Source organism: Tetrahymena thermophila (genome assembly GCF_000189635.1).
Source record: "Tetrahymena thermophila SB210 genomic scaffold scf_8254659, whole genome shotgun sequence".
Lineage (NCBI taxonomy): Eukaryota > Ciliophora > Oligohymenophorea > Hymenostomatida > Tetrahymenidae > Tetrahymena > Tetrahymena thermophila.
In genome coordinates, this window is record NW_002476426.1 from 1,259,151 (window position 1) to 1,276,431 (window position 17,281).

A 17,281-nucleotide genomic window follows, 5' to 3' on the forward strand; every position below is an offset into this window, starting at 1 on the left:
CTCTTTTTCTAACCTGCAAATACAAAATTTAATATTAAAAGAAATTAAAAATAAGCAAAAATTGAGATCGATTAAAACAAAAAATCATTTTAAATATAAAAATTAAATTAAATATTTTTATAATTTCAAAATATAACATTTTATTAACACATTTATATTAAATAATTAAATAATAAATGAATAAATAATCTGAAATTTATAAAAATGATATAAAAAGTATTTAAATTTGCTAAATAAAATTTATTTATTTAAAAATTTTTTTTAATTATAATTTTTGTAAACAGAAAATAAAGCAAGGTCTTATTCTAGGATTAAAATTTTTAGTAGAAAATATATTTATAAATTATTTATTGGTTAAAATTAAAATTCTTGATTTCAAATCAACAAAAGATAAGATTATTTATTTATCAAAATGGTCCCCCACCTCCTATTTGTTGATTAAGTTTTTAATTTTAAAAAATGTTGAAGTTAAAAGGATATCTATCTTTTAATTATTTCTACTACTAAAAATATCTGATATAAAAAAACTAATCGTTAAAAAAGCTTAACCATTATTTGGATAATTAACAAATTATTGAATTAAATTTGACAAAATTATAAATTAAGTAAATCAAAAGTAAGAAAATTTATAAAAAAAATCTAATAAAATTTTGTATTTAAAATACTAATTTTTAAATACATTAATTATTTTACAATCTTAAATTTGAAAAAAAAAAAGTTGTGAGATTATTTAATTTTATCAAATCTAAAGTGACTTATGAAAATAAAACGAGCTATTGTAAGAATTATTATTTAGTAGATCTGACAAATTTTGAAATAGAAATTAATAATTGTTTAAAGAGTCTCGTAAAATTTGTGATATAAAAAATAAATTAAAGGTTTAAAATTAGTTTATTAAAAAAAAAATCAATAAATAAAATTAAAACCAAAATTCAAGAAACAAGGATAAATTAATTCAATAGTTCGCAATTGATCACTAGTAGTGAAGAGATTTGAAAAAAAAGCTAACAAATATATACGTACTTCCTACATATTTAACAAATAAAATAAATTCATTAAGACACAGTAATCAATCAAAATAAAAGCTTTTAAGTGTATACCAACATAATACAATATATACATCAAAGTATCAAACATTCTGATTCATTAATAGACTTAATAGATTGAATTTAAAAGCAACCTCTTGGCATTATCGCAAGCTATTTAGAAAATCAATCAATCAAGCAAGCAAAGAAGGAAGGCATTCAATTTAAGTTTCTTTGTTTGTATAGTTAATTTTAATTCTTTTCAAGCAAAATACAAGTATTTGAGATAAACAAAAAAGAGTACTGAAAATAACAAAACAAATCACGAATAAAGAAAGTTATCACTAAAAAAAAATACAAAAAAGAAAGCAAAAAAATAATTAAAAGTAAAAATTTTCAAGAAAAAATCAAAGTTAAAGGAAAAATAGACGAAGGATAATTAATAATCATCTTTCTTCAAATCATTAATATAAGTTTAGGAAAGCAAAATATATTTAATTAGTTAGCTGTATACTCAGACAGACAAGCTCTCTCAGACTCCATCAAAACTAAATTGAAAAACTACATATCTAAAATTTAAAGTTACTAAAAACACAAATTATGAAGGTTTTAGCACAGTTTAAGACAATCCCTAATTATGTTGATTTCTGTTTGCCAGAATTAAAATCCTTGATTGCTATGCACAATCTCGATTGGAGAGAGGTTTTTAAGCACGAATTTGTATAAGAAGGTCAAGAAAACTTAACTAACAATAATGACTTGATTAACACAAGTCCCTACTACCCTTACATGTACCACTAGAACAAGAAATTAAACCAAAAGAAATAGTTATTACCCATTAGCGCCTCTGAAATTCGTCATACAAGCTTCAGACGTTTTCCTTTCGTGTATTTGGAATTCCCTAATGTAGAAATATGCCAATAGATTATTTAGCGTTCAATTTTGATTGATGTTTTCATAGAAATAATTTCTGAAGCAACTAATTATGAAGATATAGTTAAATTTGCAGACAAGGAAATTCTATTTAAGCACAATTAGGAAGATTAAAAGATTCTATTCGAAGTTGATCCCTATAATTCCCATCTTACATAATAGGAAATTATAGATCGTATTGAAATCATTACAGAATCTCTTAACATGAGGGGTAAAATCGACCTTAAAAACCCCTAAAAGAAATTCTGGATCATGGAAAGACATGTTGATCCTTTTACTAAATAGACTGATAGCTCGATTACTAACACTTTGCTTGACGTAATTAACTACTTTTTGTTGTATTTTCCCTAGCTTCAAGATTAATAAACTACTTTTTATAACAATGAATAAGTTAAATTTATTCTCTTTGGAGATTACAGAGCCCAAATAAATTTATTTTACTCCTAAAAGCAAAAGCTTCATAAGCAAATATTTTTAACATAAAATTTATTTTTACCTAAAAATAGTATTTTTTTTTTAAGTTCAAGAAAATCTTAGTATTTAAATGCAATTTCATTTAGTAGTTTATCTTTCTCATTTGCAGTTATGCAGTAGAGAAAGGAATGTTTAATACCTAAATATTCATTGATAGTATATTTAAAACTATTTTTTTTAAATAGATTTACTTTGGTGTTGAAATTGGAAGATCTAAATCTTGCACTCGTATCTCTCAAAAAGAAAACTAAACTAACAAATATGACTTGAGATAGAGAGCCTATCTTGGACCTACTTCTACAGATAACATTCTTTCCTTCTTAATGTGCAACTAGGGTCTTACTAGATCTGGAGATATGATCTTAGATCCTTTTGTAGGCAGTGGATCACTTATTATTCCACCCTCCCACTTTGGCGCTATTTGCTTTGGTGGTGATTTAGATCCTAGAGTGCTTCATGGATTTGGAGTAGGACGCTTAAACAAAAAGTCATAATTCTACTAAAAAAATGAGGAATATTGCAAGGAAATGAAGCCAAAAATTATGCTTAATTTCGAATAGTATGAATTAAATAAGCCAAATATTATTCGTATGGATTGCATAAATACAAATTTAAGAGAAGTTGAAATATTTGATGCAATCATTTGCGATCCTCCTTACGGTTTCCGTGCCATGACTAGAACTGCAGGAAAGAAAGAGAAGAAGAGAAATAGAAAAGATAAGCAAAGCACCAATGCTAATACTTAAGAAGATGAAGCTTAACATGAAGAAGATGATTAATAAACTGGATCTCCTCTTCTAAAGCAGACTGAGTAAGCTAAAATAGTAGAAGAAATATCAAATTAAATGAATGGATTAGATATTGAAGGAAAAAACACTCAACCTAAAAATGAAGAAGAAGAAAAAAAAAATAATGAAAACGGCGAAGAAAGACATTCATACGCACCAACTCTTACAGTATCAGTTGATTACATTGTGAATGGTCTCGTTAGATTAGCTAACAGAGTCCTAGCTCCTGGAGGTAGATTAGTATTCCTATATCCTATTGAAAGAGAACATTACAATTCAACAGGCATAGAAAAATTAAACTATCCAAACTTCACTCTCGTTGATTATTCAGAGAATCCCCTAAGCGAAAAGAAAAGTAGAATTTTGGTAACACTTCAAAAGAACAAATCAGTTAAGGAATTTTTAGAAGAAGCAGGATACAAGAATCTAGATGAGATGAACGAATAAAATTAATTTTAAAATTAAACAGATTAATAATAATAATAATAATAACAATAAACTTAAGCTCAGTGAAGAAAGAGTGATCTGAAACAAAACAATAAAATATTTTACTCACTCATTCCTTCACTCTCATATTTTTTTTAAAACTATATTAATTATTTAAAATCCTCTATTAATTATCAAATAAAATAAGATCTTTCCTTTAAAAACTAAATTTAATTCAAAAGAAAGAAATCTGAAATCCTTAAAAACAAAAAATTTGAACGAAATACTGACTGACTGAATATATAAATAAATTATTGCTGTATAAAAGCATTGAAACTAAAATAAATGATGCTTTGTTTCCTTACTCTTGATAGAGAAATAAGAGCATTCATATATACGTACGTAAGTAAATAAAATAACTGTAAGTGTGTATTGATCAAAAAAGAAGAAAACTTCACTCACTTTCTCTCACTCTTAATATGAAGTTTCAGGAAGTCTAGTTGGTGGTTTATTATTTATATTATTCATACTATTTATTTTAAAGTCTCTTTCAAGATTAATAAATTTTTATTGAAAAATCTTCTTTTAATTCCTATTAATTATAATTCTAATTCTAACTGCTAATTACTGTCAGTCTCTTTACAGACATCAATGTTGTAGAGTATCTTTGCAGTAATAATGGATGGAGTCAGATTGTCCTATTATTATTATTATCACAAACACATCAACAAACAAAAAAACATTCACTTAAACATACATACATACATTCATACTTACAAAATCTTAAAAATAATTGCATAAAACATTAACTATTCTTATCTCTAGAAGATATGAAGTTGGTTTGATCTATTTAAATCTCATAAATATTAATAAAATTAAAGAATTATAGGTTAATATTTGATTACATGTAAATACATATTTATATCATAGAAAAACTTGTGGATTTCTTAAATAAATAAATAAAGACAACCAAATCATGCATATTTATTTATCTAGTATTTTAAATTTTATGTGTTTTTTATTTTATTATTATTATGCTAAAAAACAATTAACAGCAAAAGTTCCACTAAAAATTAAAAATTTGAATTGGAAAATATTTACAAAAGCTATAAAAAACATGATTTAGAATTAAGGATAGCAAAATCCTGGGAAAGTTAACAAAATTAAACCTTTTTAAGTAATCATTGAAATCAAATTGATAAATGATAGGCTAGAATTCCTATTTTAACAAAACAAATTTAATGAAAGTTAAAAAAGCGATAATGAACTAGAGATCGGAATACTACTTACAAATGCTGTAACTTTATTAGCACAGTTAAATGAGGAATTTTATGATCAATGTTTTAATTTATCCATAGTTAACTAATTGATAGATAAATTTGTAGAATTATCAACTATTTAGCATATCCTATTGCTTTATTTTGAAAGATGCATTTTGAGTAAATTTTCAATAAAAATTTATGAATAACTGATTGAAATTCTACCTGTTTTAACAATCATTTTAAAAATATAAAATCTGAATGTAATTTGCAGTGTGAATACTTTTATAATGTCTTTTTTGATAATCTACTCCTCTTAAATTTGTAATCAGTTAGAAATAAAGTAATTAGTTGGTCTAATTAAGTAAAAAGCCATGCTTCAGCTAGCTTCTTTAAGTAAAAATAAATAAATTTCTGATAGTAAATATCTGCAATAGGTTATAGAGTAAAATAAAAAAATTAATTAGCTGCTGATGTACAAATGAAAATTCGATATTATAAATTGCATTTTACAAAATAAATAATTAGAGATAATAAATACATACTATATTAAAATTAAAATATTCTTATTTAATCATAATTTTATAAAAATATTTTTAATCTTTTGATAAAAAGGATTTCATACATTGTATATTAATCATGCTAAATATTGAATTAACTAATCATTCATTTTGTTATTAAAGTTTGCAGTTTTTTTCAATTACTGAATAACTAAATTCAATCTTTCCTCTTTTACATATTAAATTTTATATCATACATCTTGTAAAAATCATTGTAGCATAAGCCCAATCCTAAAACAGGAGTGCCTATCATTGGATATAAAAAAAATCTACTTGCTTTTTTAGCACCAACTGCTACAATAAAACCAAGACTTAAAAATAAGACAAACGAATATTTAAATGTTTATGGCATTTTATATGACATTTTTCTCATAAGCTTTTCCCATTCTTTATCAGGATCGACTTCTGTTATGGGCTACAAAGGAGCCTAAATTTTTAACTATATTTCTCTTTCTTTTTGCAACTTTTCAGCTATATCTTCCTTCATATCTACTTTGATAAATTTTTAAGCTTATTATTTATTTGTTATTTATTAAATTAAAAAAATATCTTTATTACATAAATTAAGTAATAACATTAAAATAGCAATCAATAATTATTTTTCTAGCTCTTTCTACAAATTGATCAAAAAAAATACAAATTAACTTAATATAAATTGAACAATTATAAATTAATTTAAAATAAAATATTAGTTTAATAAAAACATTTTAATATATAAAGTTATCGAATTTTTCATTTAAATAATTTATTCTTTAATCCTGTTGCTGCATCTTTTGCTTTTTCTATAAATCCTTTCTAATTTTTTTAGTTTAAAAAATAAATATTTTAAAATTGATTTCAGTTAATACCTCTTTTTTTTCTTCCTAAGGTTAGTTAGCAAATGGATTTTGATTTTAGTTAGAGTCATAATTTAAATGCTATGGATTTTAAGGTTGGCTTAAGTTATTTTATTAAGCAGGAGGAGGAGGTGGTGGCATTTAATAGTTTACCTATTAAGGATAATTATAGTTTATTTAATTTTGCTAAACCATATTATTCTAAGGTACAAAAGGGTTTTATGGTTAAAATGGGTTATTTTATTAATAAGGATTATTTTGCTGATAAGGATTATTTTACTGGTAAGGACTATTTTACAAATAAGGGTTATTCTATAAATTGTTATTCTGCTAAATATTATTATATTAATAATTTTAGTGATGCTGGTTGTTGAACTATGCATTTTAATTTGGCTAATAAAGTTTGTTTTAATTGTTCTGCTAAGGCTAAACAATCTCGTGCTTTTTTGAGAGCAAACCAAATCCTGCTAATAAGCGTTTACTTTTATCGAGCCAAGTGTTTCTTTATTCTGAGTATTACTATCTATTTTATTAGGCATACTGATATCTATTTGGGTTATACTCTTGATTTGTTTTTTTTTAACGCTTTCCTATGTCACACAATCCACAAGTACAGCATAGTACTTAGCATCTGCAAACATCATAAAATGTACAACTGATTAACAATTAAAAATATTATTTTTAGTTAAAACAAGAGTTTGTTTAACTTTTATTTTTAGTATTTTAAGGAATTGCTTAACACCAATTTTATTAGAAAATAATACTAAAAAATAATATTTTATAAAAATTAATAAATAAATTGTACCTTCCTTCATCACATGCAGCAATTATCAAGCACCAAATAAATATTAAACCTCCTCCTATTAAATAAATATCCATGGAAATCAAATTGTATAAGAATATTTCCATGAAAAATCCATTGTCGTTTTGAGAGCATTAGCTTTTAGAGTTTTCTTATGAATAATAGTGATGGCCTACAATTACCCATGCTATGAAAAAAATTAAAGCTATTATGTAAAAGCATACAACAAAATCATAACAAATTAAATTCATAGTTCTTTATAATATATTCTTTTCTTCACTTCCTTCTTTGCCTTATCCTGTGTATTTTTTGCTATACGAAAACATAAGGTAAAGACAAAAGCAAAAGTTCACAAGATTGTTCACACCTATAAAGAATTTTAAAAATAGATAAATAAATATCTAAACTGCATGATTGAGTGTTACCTTATACAGCTAAAGCTGTTTTAGTCATGCTTTCAGAACAGATATAATCTTTGGCTTTAATTTCTGCAACAATCATTAAAATAGTTGGCAAGAATGTAATAAACAGAGCTAAAAAAGTACAAAAAGAAAAAGGTTTGGAAAAGCATTTAGAAATACAATTTATAATTCCTTCACAAAAAGATCCACAACAATCCCAAAAGCCACTACAACAGTCATCACAACATTAGCCACAATTTTTGCAGCAGTTTTTACAACCTTTACAACAATAATACATTCTTGAGTTACTAAAACTTAATAATAACTTATTAATCAAACTCTAAAAAAATATTATAATAATAATTATTATTGATGTTAATTACTTTTGATCTTAAATATTAATAATTCTAATTGAATAAAAAAGTAAACGAAAAGATTTTTACTTGGTTGGTTGATTTAGAAAATGAGGTTTTAAAAGTAAAATTTTTCAACTTTGAAGTTATAATTTTACTTATTTAATTTTTAAGTTATAATGAATAATTTCAGAATCTTCTAAATATGAGCTATCTTAGGTTTTTTTTAACAATTTTAAAAAATTTGCTTTAGCTTTAAAATTTCTCTTTCAGTATAGGATAAAGTTATAGGGTTAGTTATCTTTAAAATCGAGAATATTTCATTTAATTTCGAGTTTTTTTAGCTTTAATAAATTTTTTTAATTTTATTTTTAATAAATTGTTCAAATACTTTCCAAATAAAAAATAACCATAAGCTAAAATTTTATTTTTATGTTAATTAATTTCCAATTTCAATTAAATTTTTTAAACAGAATTTTCAAAGATTTTTATAATAAATAGCAATTAGATTAATTTAAAATAAAATAATAATTTTTTATATTTAAAAAAATAATCTTTTTATTTTAAATATTTTCAAAATAAATTTGTTTTAAATTTTTTATTTAAATTTCTATTAATTCAATTAATAATTGAATTTAATACAAAAAATAAATTTATTTTCTAAGATATGATTTTGATTACTTAGAGTAAATTAAAACTACTTTTATGATTTTATTTATTTATATTATTATTCTTACATTAAAACACAGTGAGTACAGTACATGTGATTTTAAAGTCAATAAATTGATTATTAGCTATTTTAACAAATACTCTTTTTGATTCCAAATTAAATTAAAAAAAAGTTTATCTGAGAGTCTTTGATTCGCGCAAAATCTTTGAATGACGTCAATAGGAGTCATAAATTTTTAAATTATTATTAACAAAGAGTTTTGGGTATTAAAAAAAGTAAGAAAAACAAAAGTATTGACAAAGTTTTAGCAAAAAAAAGGAAAATATAATAGTTTAAAGTGAACTGAAAATGAGTAGCATAGATAGATACGTTAGGATGATAAATCAATATGGTAAATTTATTTACTTTAAGAATTAGTTAAAAAAATCGCTTTATAAATTAATTAGAAGGGAGAGATAAATTAACAAAAGTTATAGTATATGGAGGAAGATTCTTAAATAGCGCAGTAATTTTGAAGAAATATTAGGAAAAACTAATTAAACTTAAAGGATTATCAGGTAACTAAATTAATTTTATTTCTTTTAAAAAGCAACTTATTCTTTTAAGAATCTACTTAACTAGCATCTTTTAATCTTATTCTTTTTTTAACTAAATTAGAGGCTTGTGCTGATACTAGACGTTTTTGTAGATTGTTTAAGAGTTTATCTGAAATAAATTACATTGTTAAGCTGATCAAACTATAGTCAAACGAATCAAACAAAATAGATGAATTTAATAGATTATTTTCTATTTTAATCCGTAGTTTTTATGCCATGTATTACCTCTTTGATAACATTTACATTCTCTAAAAATGCAAATTTATTGGAGATAAAGGAAACTCTAAAGATTCTTTTTAAAAAGCAATGAATTTTTGGTTTATCGGACTTGTTCTGAGATTAGTTTTACAATTGAGAAGCTTGTTACGTATTCACTATAGTGAAATAAAAGTAAGATAAAAACTACCTTATTTAAAAAATGAATAAGAAAATATAGAAGCTTAAGAAGAGTTATAAAAAATTAAAAAGTAAAAAGTAGAAAATTTTCTTTGGTTATTAAGAACTTGTGGTGATATGTTAGTTAGTTTTAAAGGATCCGAATTAGCAATCAAATTGTTAAAAATTTAAGTTAATGACACCGTTACTTGGTTTGGTGGTCTATTATCTGCAATTTTAGCTTGCTATTAATTGTATTGATAATAATATTTAATATTACTTGATCCATACTTTTATATAAAATCAATCAGTGAAGTAGATATATCTAAATCTTAATTGGTTAGCGAAACCGTAAATTAAATAAGTTTTATTAAAATAATTCTAAAAGTTTAAAAGGAAAATAATCAAAAGAAAAATACATATTTTATAAGCATGGAAAAAATAATTTTAATATTCTAAAATTAATATAATAATAAAAAATGCTTTTAAATAATATAAAAAATGAATAAATAATTTGATTAATTTATTAAGAGATTTATTTATTTTTTCTCAATTATTGAAAATTCTTCATTTAAAAATATAATTTTTAAATATTCATTATTTATTTTACAATTTATTCTCAATTAAATTTTTAAAATTTACAATTGCATAAATTATTTTAAATGTATTTTAAGAAATTAAAATTGTTATATGGATGTTTAAAATTTGAATTAATTTATTTTGTCAATTTTGTGAATAAATAAAAAAAGCAAATAAATTTTATAAAATGAATTAAAGATTATTTTATTTAAACAAGCATATAAATTATGTTACACTTCCTTATTTGCATGATAAGTTAAAATAAACTGTAAACATAATTTTAAGAAAGAAACTTGTGAACTAGAAATTAACTATAAAATAATTCTAAGATTAAAATACAAAAGTAAAAAGAATTAAAAGAAAGAATTTATTACTCGTGGTAAACTAATATTCTAAAATTAATTATATTTAAATAAAAAATATCATAAAATTATATAAATATATAATTTGGTATAATTTAAAAGGTTTGATATTTTTTTCATATTTAAAGTTCTTAATCAAAAAATAATTCTCAAATATTTCTTGTTTTATTTACTACTTTTTTAAATTCAATTTTAAAAAATTTTAATAGCATAAATTATTATTACTTGGTTTTTTAAAATTAGAATTAATTAAAAGATGTTTAAAATATTAATTTTGAGAATAAATTAAGTTAGAAAATGGTTTTTTTAAATTGTATTAAAAAGATAGATATTTTATTTAAACTAGATTATAAATTATATATACATTTGCTTATCTGCTTAATAAGTTAAAATAAAATCAAAAAAAATATCACAAATATTCATTCTTTTAATGAACTTTTGCATTATATTTTTATGATTAACTAATTAATTTATAAATAATTGATTCATTGATTGATTGATAGATAGATAGATAGATGACAGGAAGTATGTTAATATAATAGATAACTATCTATTTGCATATATATGTAATTAAATCACTCTTATTATTTAGTCAATCAGTCTTCTGTAAAAACTTATTCAAGCATAATAAAATAAAGACAGAATTTATTATTTAAAAGATGAATTATTTTTAAATTAATGCATTAATTATGATCATTCCTATTTTTTCTTTTTATTTTTAGAACGCTTTTTCTTTTTTTTCTTTCTTTCTTCCATATCCTCTTCTTATTCATGAGGTGATTTAAATATTTTTGCAAATTCGCTTGGATCTAAATTCATTGGCTACATAAATTAGCCTCCACCGCTTCCTTCTAAAAAGCTTTTAAGTTAACTTTCGTTGTAATTCCTAAATTTTTAATCAAGACTACTATTTATTTAGTTAAGAAGATGCTCTTCCCTTCTTCTTCTTTATAGTATTTCATTTTCTTTTTCTAGCTCATAAATTCTATCTCTTAAACGCTGATTTGTATTATCCTAGAAAATTTTGAATTTTGTGGCTATTTTAGCCAAGTACTCAGCCTATCTTTCTAGTACAGCCATTATCTTTTCCTCTCTCATTTTTTCATATAATTTAAAAGATGCGTAACTATCAGATCCCATAACAGGTTAGCTTAAAGATCTAGGCATTTACAGAGGTGGAGCCATTACATCTAAATTATTGCCATACGGTATTGGCATAGGCATTTATTATTTAGACGGTGAATAAGCAAACGATTAATTCTATGAAATTGGAGGCAAATAGAATTAGTTGTTCATAATTTTAAATACTAATCAACAGGAATATCTGTTAAAATTTATAATTTTTCTTATAATACCAATTTTATTTTTTCAAGTTATCTATTTTTTTTTCAATTCAATAATCTTAATGATTCTAATTATAAAATAATTAAATAATTGTTTTAGATTTCGAGGAAGCAAATACATAATTTTTAACTTTAGTTATAAACATTTCCAGTTAAAAGCAGCAAAAATATTAATTTATAACCTAAAAAATAATTTCTAAAACAATAAATTCTATTCATATTAAATATCAAATATTGTCATAAAATAATTAAAATATATATTACTATCTAAGAAAAAAGAAGAAATCAAATAAAAAAAAATAAAATTTTATTATTTTGATTTTCTTATAACTTAAATATTCTTAAAATAAAGGAAATAAATGATATTAATATATTCAAAATTAATTAATAAAAATATGCAATATCTTTAAATTATGAAAGTTAACTTTAAAAAATGTAAGTATTTTCATTAATTTAAAAGAAAATTAAATAAATCATTTATTCATTTTTTTTTTAAAGAGAAAGATTATTTTCAAAAATTTGATTCAAAAAAATATTTTCATAAAAATGAAATTGTTATATTTTAGAACAAAGGAAAAAACCATAAATTCTAATTAATTAACATCAATTCCACCTAAAAACTCCAGAAAACCTATTTTTTGGATAAAGATTCTTAAAAGATTTTCTAATAATGATAATAATTAATGTGAATGTAGGTAGGTTATTTGCAAGAACTAAATATTTTTCAATATAAAAATAAATGAATAAAAAATAACTAAGTTGATTTTTTTTTGTTGAATAATTTTGAATTAACTATAAAACAATAAGTAGCTAATATATATTTTTATTACATTTTAAGAAAAAAAGAATAATTTAAACATTAATTTAATTATAAGATTTTGTTAATATTTTATTTATTTATTTGTGCTTAGATTTTATTTTCTTCTTTTTATTTAATATTTTGTATTTTTTTACTTTAGTAACTTTTAAAATATATACTATTTATTTATTTGTTTATTTCTATTCAAACTCACAAAACATCTATTTTTTCATGAATGCATGTCTTGAATTCTCTTAAATAGTCCTCTGGGAATTTATTTCTTGCTAAGAAGAAATAAATATTTTTTAAATTTTCTTTGAGTAGTTTCTATTATTATATTTTATAAAACTTAAACAGGTTGCTAATATTGTAAATATCTTACTGAATCTTTTGATTTAACTCCAAAATTTTTTGCTAACTCTTTAAGTTCATTTTCATCTAGGTTATCTATTTTGGACAGTTTCTAATTTAACACAGGGATAAATATAAAATTAAATCAGAAAATATAATTTACATCTTGAATATTTTCTTTATAGTTAAAGTGCTCCCATAAGCACCTATCTTTCAACCTATTATACTCTTACAATTTTTCTTTAGACCCAAGATTTTATTAACTGCTTTCGCGATACATGAAACTTTAGTATAAATTACTTGTATCGTTAGCAACTTGAGCATTCAGAGTATGCGACAGAACGCTGGTGTTATTGTTATTTATGCTACTGTTGTTGAAAGCACTTTTATCCATAATTTTGGATTTTATCATTGATTTACTTGTTTATAACTCATTTAGAATATTAGATACGTCATCTGTTTTTTTATTACTTCTTTAACTGTAGTTACTATGATATGAATCTTCATCATTATGGTAGGGATCATCTCTAAATCTTGTCATATCTATATTCCAATTTTATTAGATTGCTAACTGATACAAACTTGAAGTGATATTACTTTTTTTATCTGAACCATACTAACTTGAACTTCTAATTCGAGATTAATTAAATGAATATTTGTTAGTTTCATCGTACTCATCGTTTTCATCTCGCATATCTTAATATTACCTTTTTCTATTAAAAAAATAATTTAAATGACATGCTTACTGTTTTTGTTGATAATTTGGTTGAATATACAATTTTATCAAATTTTATTTATAATAAAGTTATTTATTAGCCATCCAAATACTATTATCACCAAATAATAAACAACAGTATTTAATTATGGGCAAGATAAGAAAATATTTATTTATTTTTGTTAAATTTTTACCTCTTTTTCTTATCTAAATCAATCAATAAATCCTAAATTTATTGTTTCTTGGAAAGTAACTTTTCTAATTCGCGATTGACAAGCGTTAATTACTCAGTGAGGTATTGAATCGAAGCATCATCATCTCCTTAAATCTACACATTTGTATTCATACAATTTATTTACTAAATTCCCACTCATTCAATTTTAAATTACTTTTTCAGGTATTTAAAAGGTAACTGATTGCACAACTGGTTACTTTTTAGTTTTTTGTACGAAACTTTAGCTCAGTGTTGAAATATCTGGAGTTGCTTTTTTCTTTCTGCCTCTATTCCTAATTTTTATTGCAAATAATATTATACATTTTATTATAATATTTGTTTTAATTTTATAATTTTTATGTTTAAAATAGCATCATTTATTTAGCTTAAATATTCTATTTCAAAAAGTAGTACGATGCTACATCTGCCGATGCCTATCTTACATACTATACTCTGCTGCTATCTTAATCTTTTTTAAACATCCTTTAATAAAATTAACGAATTATTATTATTATTATTATTTTTTTTTTATAAATAAAGTTTGATTAAATTTGATGTGCTCAAAATAATATTTATATAGAATTTGCACTTTTAATAAATTTATTATTAATATATGAATGAATGATCAAAATATAGATTTTGGTAAATTACAATCATCCAAGTTAATTTTTTATATTTTCGCCGCGAATCTAACTAAACAAAGATTAATTATATATACTATTTATTTACAAACTTATAAACTGTATAAATAGTAATATTTTTATAAATAAATTCAATTTTTTAATTTTAAGATTATGTAATCTGATTATATTACAAAACTCAAACAACCATAGATCCTACCAAACCAGAATCAGTGAAGAATGGCTTAACGATATAGTCATCAATATCTAAAATGAAAGATAAAAATTAGAATAATAAAATTTAATATAATTAAAACTACTTGAGCTTAATCTGGGATGATCAACATACTAATTGAGTAGTTTTATGAAATTTTATTTTATCAAACCTAATAAAGGTTATCTGTTCATGATTCCACCACCAATCACAATAACTTCTGGAGATGAAATGAGAGTTAAATTAAGACATAATTGAGCAAGATAATAAGCAACACTATTCCATATTTCATGAGAATCCTCGATTTTAGAAAGCTCATTAATGGTTGTCTATAATTTTTCAGCTAAGGCATGATTGGTTACCATACCTTCAACACAATTTCCATGGCTTTTGCAAACTCCTAAAATATTTTTTAATTAGTTTTTGTAAATTAAAAAACTGAATTATTTATTTGCAATAAAAAAAATACCTTAAAATGTTTCGCCTTGTGCTGGTTTAATTAAAACGTGACCACCCTCAGGATGAGTTAAACCATGAACACATTTTCCATCTACAATTAAGCCAACTCCAACACCAGTTCCAACTGTGATGTAAGCTAGAGACTTTTTAGCTTTATGATTACCTGTTAAATAAAATACATCAATTTTTTAGTATTTAAAGTTTATGCTTAATATCTAAAAAATTAAATTAAAAATTATTAAATGACTCATGTATTTATTAAGTAAGAAAATTCTATTTGTAATATTTTTTTACCAAAATTATATTCAGCACAAGCAGCTGCGTTAACATCTGTGTCAAAACCAATGCGTTGGGTTTTTCTGTGAGGAATGACCTCTGAAACTCTCTTCAAAAGAGGGAAGTTCTTCCAAGATACTTTGGGAGTGGTTGTGATAAATCCATATTATTCTGAAGTTTCATCTAAGCAAATAGGCCCAAAGCTAGCAATTCCAACACTATCAATATTTTGATTTTCAAAATACTCTTTAATTTATTAAATGTTATCTTCAGGTTCTTTTGTTTCAATAGTCTTAAATGTTTCTTAATCAAATTTGCATGTTTAAGTTCCATCAGAGTGAGTTTCTTTGATTCCAATAGCTAATCTAATTGAAGTACCACCTAATTCAATGCAAGCAATTCTCTGAGTAACTACTTTTGTTTTACCAGTAAATGGGCACTTAGATGGTTTATTTCTTGGTCTGCAAACTAATTTCTTGAATAATAAAAGACTGCCTGCTCCTGCTAAAAAGCCACCCAAGGTGAATGCTAATAATTTTTAATTAGAGTGAAGTTCTGTGCTCATACTAAAAAGTGATGTTAATTTGTTAATTATTTTTATTAAAAAATATATAAATCTGAAATATCTTTAGAAGTATTTTTTAGAAATAAAAATCTTTATCAATCAAGTTACTTAAATTTTTTCAACATTTTAAAACTAAATAATTAAATACCTACAAAAACACAAAAGTTAAGTAAAAATAATTATCATTTTCTAAAAATTCTTTTCTATCAAATGTATTTGTTTTATATTTTTTATGAATTATTATTAACAAGCAAGTAAACTCTAATTTAATCGCTTCTTTTGATCTGATAGCTTAATAATTGCTATAAATCTAACTATATATTTAATTTAATGACTTTGTTCTTTAACAAATACTAGTAAATAAAGTAATTATATCTTATTTAGTTAGTCTTTCAAAAATAAATATAAATAATATTTTATCATACAAATTAATGAACATGTTTTTTCAATTCAAAGATTTTTTTGTCAATTAATTATTTCTTAAATCTTCATCCTTAAATTTCTTCTTTTAAATTTAGAGATCAGTAAATATCTTATCAAAACAATACTCTTAATCAAATACAAACTTTCAAACAAAACAAACTTTAAAACTAAAGTTAACTTTTTGATATTAATTATACTATCATCTTAATCTTTAATTTACAGAGAAAATTAAAGTAAAAATTTAAGTTGTGAAATGTTTCTTTTTAATTTCTTGACTTTATTTATTTATAATAAAAAAAAGACTCTAATCAAATGAATTTGAGTGTAAGAAGATTATTTAAATACACACCTTTTAAAGGATTAAAGACCGCTTAATTTATTATTTTAATTTATAAAAGAATTGTTTTGGAAGAAATAACCTATAAATATGAATGCTACTAATGAAGTATATTTTTATTTTGGTTATTTTTCTTTGAAAATATTTTAATTTAAAAGTAATCTGCTAATGTATCAATCACTATAAATCAAAAAAAAAAAATTTTTTTATTTGATACAAATTATTCTATTATTCTTTTTCAAATTAATTACAAAATTTTTCACTTTCTTTTTTCTTCACATAATTTTGAGAATTTACATTCTTAAAATATTGTGGGCGCATGAAGAATATATAAATTAACATTTTGTATCATCTTAAAATTTATCACTCGTCAGATATCAATTTACTATGAAAAATCAAATTATTTCTGAGTTATTTTTAACTTGATTTGAGCAATTTATTTTAGAATAAAAGAAAATTATCAAAAATACTTAGTTTCTAAACATTTATCATGGAATAGTTTCAAATTCAAATTGCTCAAACATAA

General features: G+C 22.5%; 7 protein-coding genes across 7 annotated transcripts; 2 read left to right on the forward strand and 5 right to left on the reverse strand. All coding sequences in view use genetic code 6, as the record gives it.

Annotated features, from left to right (window-relative positions):
- Nucleotides 1-1,625: 1,625 nt before the first annotated feature.
- TTHERM_00051970 (methyltransferase domain protein) lies at nucleotides 1,626-3,733 on the forward strand (the record flags this gene model as incomplete). Its single annotated transcript, XM_001014893.2, has 2 exons — nucleotides 1,626-2,276; nucleotides 2,618-3,733. The coding sequence occupies 2 exons, from the start codon at nucleotides 1,626-1,628 to the stop codon at nucleotides 3,731-3,733; spliced, it is 1,767 nt and encodes a 588-aa protein (XP_001014893.2).
- Nucleotides 3,734-5,622: 1,889 nt separating this feature from the next.
- Nucleotides 5,623-5,952, reverse strand: TTHERM_000051979 (transmembrane protein, putative; the record flags this gene model as incomplete). The annotated part of the gene is made up of 1 exon (XM_012797405.1): nucleotides 5,623-5,952. The coding sequence occupies one exon, from the start codon at nucleotides 5,950-5,952 to the stop codon at nucleotides 5,623-5,625; it is 330 nt and encodes a 109-aa protein (XP_012652859.1).
- Nucleotides 5,953-6,197: 245 nt separating this feature from the next.
- Nucleotides 6,198-7,898, reverse strand: TTHERM_00051980 (transmembrane protein, putative; the record flags this gene model as incomplete). The annotated part of the gene is made up of 4 exons (XM_001014894.2): nucleotides 7,529-7,898; nucleotides 7,107-7,470; nucleotides 6,314-6,956; nucleotides 6,198-6,260 (listed from the first exon to the last, which is right to left on the reverse strand). Exons 1-4 carry the CDS (start codon nucleotides 7,800-7,802, stop codon nucleotides 6,198-6,200), a joined length of 1,344 nt encoding a protein of 447 aa, XP_001014894.2. The 5' UTR covers nucleotides 7,803-7,898.
- A 977-nt stretch (nucleotides 7,899-8,875) lies between these two features.
- On the forward strand, nucleotides 8,876-9,759 carry TTHERM_00051990 (peroxisomal biogenesis factor 11; the record flags this gene model as incomplete). Its single annotated transcript, XM_001014895.2, has 3 exons — nucleotides 8,876-8,918; nucleotides 8,974-9,084; nucleotides 9,185-9,759. The coding sequence occupies 3 exons, from the start codon at nucleotides 8,876-8,878 to the stop codon at nucleotides 9,757-9,759; spliced, it is 729 nt and encodes a 242-aa protein (XP_001014895.2).
- Nucleotides 9,760-11,132: 1,373 nt separating this feature from the next.
- On the reverse strand, nucleotides 11,133-11,735 carry TTHERM_00052000 (hypothetical protein; the record flags this gene model as incomplete). Its single annotated transcript, XM_001014896.3, has 1 exon — nucleotides 11,133-11,735. One exon carries the CDS (start codon nucleotides 11,733-11,735, stop codon nucleotides 11,133-11,135), a length of 603 nt encoding a protein of 200 aa, XP_001014896.1.
- A 1,056-nt stretch (nucleotides 11,736-12,791) lies between these two features.
- On the reverse strand, nucleotides 12,792-14,343 carry TTHERM_00052010 (hypothetical protein; the record flags this gene model as incomplete). The annotated part of the gene is made up of 6 exons (XM_001014897.3): nucleotides 12,792-12,908; nucleotides 12,964-13,044; nucleotides 13,096-13,645; nucleotides 13,842-13,975; nucleotides 14,037-14,154; nucleotides 14,276-14,343. 6 exons carry the CDS (start codon nucleotides 14,341-14,343, stop codon nucleotides 12,792-12,794), a joined length of 1,068 nt encoding a protein of 355 aa, XP_001014897.3.
- A 337-nt stretch (nucleotides 14,344-14,680) lies between these two features.
- TTHERM_00052020 (ROK family protein) lies at nucleotides 14,681-15,995 on the reverse strand (the record flags this gene model as incomplete). The annotated part of the gene is made up of 4 exons (XM_001014898.2): nucleotides 14,681-14,748; nucleotides 14,802-15,095; nucleotides 15,165-15,317; nucleotides 15,449-15,995. 4 exons carry the CDS (start codon nucleotides 15,993-15,995, stop codon nucleotides 14,681-14,683), a joined length of 1,062 nt encoding a protein of 353 aa, XP_001014898.2.
- Nucleotides 15,996-17,281: the final 1,286 nt, after the last annotated feature.